General features: G+C 39.7%; 1 protein-coding gene across 1 annotated transcript; it reads left to right on the top strand.

The window, feature by feature from the left end:
- The first annotated feature begins 2,892 nt into the window (after positions 1 to 2,892).
- On the top strand, positions 2,893 to 6,526 carry LOC116022054 (luminal-binding protein 5). The gene is made up of 8 exons (XM_031262606.1): positions 2,893 to 3,067; positions 3,613 to 3,880; positions 3,965 to 4,179; positions 4,280 to 4,522; positions 4,664 to 5,143; positions 5,249 to 5,403; positions 5,549 to 5,631; positions 5,718 to 6,526. Exons 1-8 carry the CDS (start codon positions 3,007 to 3,009, stop codon positions 6,214 to 6,216), a joined length of 2,004 nt encoding a protein of 667 aa, XP_031118466.1. The 5' UTR covers positions 2,893 to 3,006; the 3' UTR covers positions 6,217 to 6,526.

The raw sequence follows: 6,526 nt of genomic DNA, 5'->3' as shown, positions 1-6,526 counted from the left end.
CATCACTGAACCTCAATGCAAAATTAAACCAGATTAAAGCCAAGATTTAACCAAAATTAGCCGTAATCAACAGGCAAGCGCCAAAGCAGCGATGCAGACAAAATCGACAAGCACGAACACGAATGAATGCAACCAAGTACTGAGATTTCAAGATTTACTTTCCTGGCTCCAACCCTAGCCCGGGAAGATGACTTCATCTGGAGAATTATGGATGTAATCCTTTTAATTTGTTTATTTTATTTATTTTTTAATGAGTTTATTACCGAAATGGTCCCTCGACTATTGCGAAATTACCAATTTAGTCCTCGATAATTTTTCGTGCCCAATTAAGTCGATCGACTTTAAAAATTTTAACCAATTTAGTCTTCTGTTTATTTTGCCGTTAAAATCAGGACTAAATTGGTAATTTTTCTATAGTCAAGGTACCAAATTAGTTATTTTGCTAAAGTCAAGGGACCATTTTAGTGACAAATTAACTACCAATTTGATCCCTTGACTATAGAAAAATTACTAATTTGGTCCTTTGACTATAGAAAAATTACCAATTTGGTCTCAATTTTAACAGCAAAATAAACGGAGGACCAAATTGGTTAAAATTTTCAAAGTCGAGGGACTTAATTGGGTACGAAAAATTGTCGAGGACCAAATTGGTAATTTTACAATAGTCGAGGGACCATTTCGGTAATAAACTCTTTTTTAATTAATGCTTATGTGGCAATCCAAATAATCAAAACACAGCTTATGTGGCGTGCCATGAAGGCATTTACCGTCACTTACCGGAATGGTAACCGGGTAATGGGGCCGGAGGACTGAAAATTGTGAGTTCATGTGTTCAATTGCACTTTTAAAAAGTTCGTGGGCCTAATTGACTTTTCGCGAAATGTTTAGGGGCCTATTTATACCTTTTCCATATTTTTATTAGTGTTATAATGTTATGCCTAAGTTTGTTTTTGTATCAAAATACCAAAAGGAAATTTAATGAATAATTCGAAGGAATTACCGTATGAGGAAGAAGGACGTTAAAGAAATTAAATCCAAGAAGCAGCAGAAGTTGCAAGAAGATTTCTTGAAGATCAATAACCAGTGAAGAAAAGGAGTTCATTATGAATACCAAATTAATCATCAATAATTCGTACCAAAGCGGTGGTTAGAAGCTTAATATTATTGCTTCGAGGACACGAGTTCATATCGGTGACGAGGCGAAAGTCGAGTCCAGTTCCAAATGAGATGTGTGCGCAAGTCGGGCCAAGTCCAAGTCCCGTCCCAGAAGGGGGATGTGGTTAAATAATTAATGTCTTTAAGTAACTTGTAAGTTTTTCTTGAAAAGATCAACACATCCCGTCCCAGGAGGGGGATGTGGTTAAATAGTTAATGTCTTTAAGTAACTTGCAAGTTTTTCTTGAAAAGACCAGCACATCATTCATCTTATGAATACACTTCTTTGAATAACTATTGCGTAGTATGCTGTGTTTTGTCAAACTTTTCTTGCAATGACTTTCAGCTCCTTAAAAACTTGGCATTTTAGCCCTCTTTTTATTTGGGCTATTTCAAGAAAATCTTTCTTGCAATGTGTACCTAGGAATTTAGAAACATTGGTAACGTTCTTGCTAACTGTGCGGTTGAGAATGATTGCTATTGATAAGGAATATTCTCCGAGTATACCTCCCATACGTACCATACACCTACTTGGTATTTAGTTGGGTCACCGAGAGGAATCATTCTTGACCTTGATCGACCACATACATGATATTCCCAACCTAAAAGCGATAGCTGAACTAACTAAAGATTTAAGCTAAGTACCGCTTCGCTGCTTAGGAACCGACCCCGATTAGTTCAAATCGGGACGATCATCCCGAGTAGGGATACTCGAGGATTTGAGCCTAGATTCTTGGCCCTAGCCCAATCCCATCCCAATGGGCGATCAGAAATCTAAGCACATGTAGCTATCTGTGCTGTTCTGGAGCCAGCTGGTTGCATGTGCGACACATGGCAAGCATGTCGAGTGCCCAACATATGTCTACTTTCCCCAACTATAAATACCACATTAAATGCAAGGATGAGGGACTTTTGACAATGTCGCCTACCACATATTAGCTCGAAATTTTTTGACCTCGAGTCGTTTACTGAACTCGATACTTGAACTAACAACCAATGGGCCCGAATACAAACTGACCTGACAGTTGTACGTACTCAGGACACCACAACGTATTTATACTGATTGTGTTGATCTAGAATATGTACCTAGATGGTGAATGGATCACTTTTCGGCATTAACTGTTCGGAATCGGCATTAGATATATATGCCTAATGTGTTATTTCTTAGTTTTGAGGTTGTTTGAGGAATGATGCCATTTTTATTTTACAATAACAATATGCTAATGGCATTTTGAAATGGTTTAAAATGGAGAACTCAAAATCAGTTTATCTCCGGTATCCAAAGGATGAAATTGTCCAGAAATAAGAACGTAAACCGTAAACCACTAACGGAATTTCCCCCCTTCTGTTTCTGATTTTACGTCCCAAATATATTTTTGGGCATGAACTTTCCAGAAATGCGTCGACTCCATTGCATGTCACAGAAGTCGGTCCATCTAAAATCGCCGCACTCTCAGATCTTGAAACGGACGGTTTGGATGATACCACCGTAGAGAACCTACTGATTGGCTCCCACGTATAAAGCACAATCCTGATTGGTCCAAGTCATCACGGATGACATGGTCAGCAATACACAGATGAGAGATGACGCAACAAAAAACATGGCTTCTCCTGATTGGCTACGACACTTAGTTTCCTTCAAGCGGATTGGTCCACGTCATCCCCAATGACACATTCGTCCGGTTCCACTGCGTTATATATATATTGGCCGTTTAAGTTTCGAAGCGAAAACTGACTACGGCTTCTCTTCGGTACTGAGTCTCTGATCTCTGTAAATTCACGGAAAATAGAGATAGAACAGCGGAACCATATCTAACTAGCGAGAACAAAACTCAATCTGATCCTCGAGCTATGGCTGTTGGTGCGTGGAAGAGGCGCACGTCCTTGATCCTTTTCGGAATCGTTGTTCTCGGTAAGCATTCTGATTTCCGCTTTTGAATCTTCGAACTGCAATGTTTCTGAGCCTGTATGCAAAGCTCACTGTCGAAATTTATGTAATTGCGTGATAGAAAAACTGCGATAAGAAAATCCTAGGGCCAGAGCTGAACGAAGACCGTCTGATATCTACTAGGAAATGTGTTCTTATCACTCGTGCTGTCTGGACCTGGAGGCATGAGTGATGAGTAGTTATTAAAATGGAATACGGTGCCGGTTTTAATATCATTTTTTTTTATGTATTACTAGATCTGCTACATATGTGTTAATTGTGATGTTTGGTTTCTATCACTGTGAAATTCATGTTGTTACAGTAATTTTATTAGCATGTTCAGCTTTGAATCACCGGATGAATTTTCATCTTAGTGTTTGTTGGAGGAAAACTGATTCGAGTAGTAGGCATAAACAGTGATAAAATTGAAATTTTGCATCCGCATTCCTTATTTGTTGAATCTAACCTGCGTATTTCATTTAATTATTACTGATTTTATGCATTAATTTGGCAATGTATCCCTTTGGCAGGGAGCTTATTTGCCTTTTCAATCGCAAAGGAGGAAGCATCCAAATTAGGGACTGTCATTGGAATAGATCTTGGAACAACTTACTCCTGTGTTGGAGTTTACAAAGATCAGCGTGTAGAGATCATAGCCAATGACCAAGGTAATCGTATCACACCATCGTGGGTTGGCTTCACTGACAATGAGAGACTAATTGGAGAGGCAGCCAAGAACCAAGCCGCCTCCAACCCTGAGAGGACCATTTTTGATGTAAAGAGGCTTATTGGAAGAAAGTAATGAATTTCTCTCTCAGGTTTCCTTCATTATAAGTTTGTGTGTGTGCGCTTTCAAACTAACTCTAATGGGATCTTAAATAGGTTTGAAGACAAAGAAGTACAAAGGGACATGAAACTTGTTCCTTACAAAATTGTTAACAGGGATGGAAAACCATATATACAAGTGAAGATCAAAGATGGTGAAACCAAGGTTTTCAGCCCTGAGGAGATTAGTGCCATGATTCTTACTAAGATGAAGGAAACAGCTGAAGCTTACCTTGGAAAGACAATCAAGGATGCAGTTGTCACCGTTCCAGGTAAAATTGAGTAATGCTATGGTTGAGAATCTACTTTAATTGGTCTTACCATAATGTGATTACTGAGATTGCTATGCTCCCTCTCCTTTGAATTTGGCAGCATACTTCAATGATGCTCAGAGGCAAGCTACTAAGGATGCAGGCATCATTGCTGGATTGAATGTGGCTAGGATTATTAATGAACCAACTGCAGCTGCCATTGCCTATGGATTGGACAAGAAAGGCGGTGAAAAGAACATTCTTGTCTTTGACCTTGGTGGTGGAACTTTTGATGTTAGTATCCTAACTATTGATAATGGTGTGTTTGAGGTTCTTTCCACCAATGGAGATACTCACCTTGGAGGTAACTTTTGAGACTTGTTTCTTCATGTTTGGACTGTTTGCTGGGGTGGCATTTGACTAATTGTGCTTTAGATAAGATAAATGATTCTTCCTGCATATCGTGGCCTCACACAAACATTTTATTTACCTTTTGTTCTTGCAGGTGAAGATTTTGATCAGAGAATCATGGAGTATTTCATTAAATTGATCAAGAAGAAGCATGGTAAGGACATCAGCAAGGACAACAGGGCTCTTGGAAAACTCAGGAGGGAATGTGAGCGGGCAAAGAGGGCTCTGAGCAGCCAGCATCAAGTTCGTGTAGAGATTGAATCTCTTTTTGATGGTAATGACTTGTCAGAACCACTTACTCGGGCTCGTTTTGAGGAGTTGAACAACGATTTGTTTAGAAAGACTATGGGGCCTGTTAAGAAGGCTATGGAGGATGCTGGGTTACAGAAAAACCAGATTGATGAAATTGTCCTGGTTGGTGGAAGTACTAGGATTCCAAAAGTTCAACAACTTTTGAAGGATTACTTTGATGGTAAGGAACCAAACAAGGGTGTTAACCCTGATGAGGCTGTTGCTTTCGGTGCAGCTGTGCAAGGTGGAATCTTGAGTGGGGAAGGAGGTGATGAAACCAAAGGTATTATCTCTTTCAGCCATTTCAGACTGTAATATGATTTATGTTTAAGTAGCCAAATACGAGTATCTGAACTTCTTTGCTAACATCTGTGTGCTTCGTTATCAGATATTCTTCTCCTTGATGTGGCTCCGCTTACCCTTGGCATTGAAACCGTTGGTGGAGTGATGACCAAGTTGATTCCGAGAAATACTGTTATCCCAACAAAAAAATCTCAAGTTTTCACCACCTACCAAGATCAACAGACAACTGTCACAATTCAGGTGTGTACTCAACATTCATTTAGTAGTTATAGGTTTAAATCCTGTAGGCCAGTCAGTCAGCAGCATATATACACATCTTCCTTTCTCCACATCCTGTCTTTTCTAGAGTAGCAGTTGATCGAACATGAATTTCTGCATTGTGCAGGTCTTTGAAGGTGAAAGGAGTCTCACAAAGGACAACAGGTTGCTTGGAAAATTTGATCTAACTGGAATAGCTCCAGCTCCTAGGTAAGGATATTATTTATTTTCTTCCCAATATAATTAATGCGTTGCCTTTGGATTCTCTCAACTGAAATTGTAATGTGCTGGAACAGAGGAACACCTCAAATCGAAGTTACATTTGAGGTTGATGCTAATGGCATCCTGAACGTTAAAGCCGAAGACAAGGCCTCTGGGCGTTCTGAGAAGATTACCATCACTAATGATAAAGGTCGGTTGAGCCAAGAAGAAATTGAGCGGATGGTGAGGGAGGCTGAAGAGTTTGCTGAGGAGGACAAGAAGGTAAAAGAAAGAATTGATGCCCGGAACAGCTTGGAGACGTATGTTTACAACATGAAAAACCAGATCAACGACAAGGACAAGCTAGCAGATAAACTGGAATCCGATGAGAAGGAGAAGATTGAGACAGCAACAAAAGAGGCCCTTGAATGGTTGGATGACAATCAGAACGCTGAGAAGGATGATTATGTGGAAAAGCTGAAGGAAGTTGAGGCTGTGTGCAACCCAATCATCAGCGCTGTGTATCAGAGATCTGGTGGAGCCCCTGGGGGTGGAAGCAGTGATGATGACGATGATTCTCATGATGAGCTGTAGATGATGAATGATGATTATTCTTCCTCTTATTATTATTTCTAGGTATGAGAAATTTTGTTGATGCCTAGCTTGGATAGGGTAATGGTTGGATAATGTTGTGTATTTTTGGTTTCTCTTCCCCACTGAAACAATAGCAGAAGACGAGAGATGGTGGAGATCTTCCTGAGAAGGGACATGAATGATTACTTCCAGGTTCCTTAGGGTTAATTTTTGAAACAAATGCTACAGACATCTACCCATACAGATTGAAATCATGTAATTTTGAATACAACTTCATCTCTCTCCAATCCGATTTTGTTTTCCTAAGTCA

The sequence above is a fragment of the Ipomoea triloba genome, chromosome 6 (assembly GCF_003576645.1).
Source record: "Ipomoea triloba cultivar NCNSP0323 chromosome 6, ASM357664v1".
Classification (NCBI taxonomy): Eukaryota; Viridiplantae; Streptophyta; class Magnoliopsida; order Solanales; family Convolvulaceae; genus Ipomoea; species Ipomoea triloba.
This window is presented reverse-complemented; position numbering and strand designations above follow the sequence as displayed.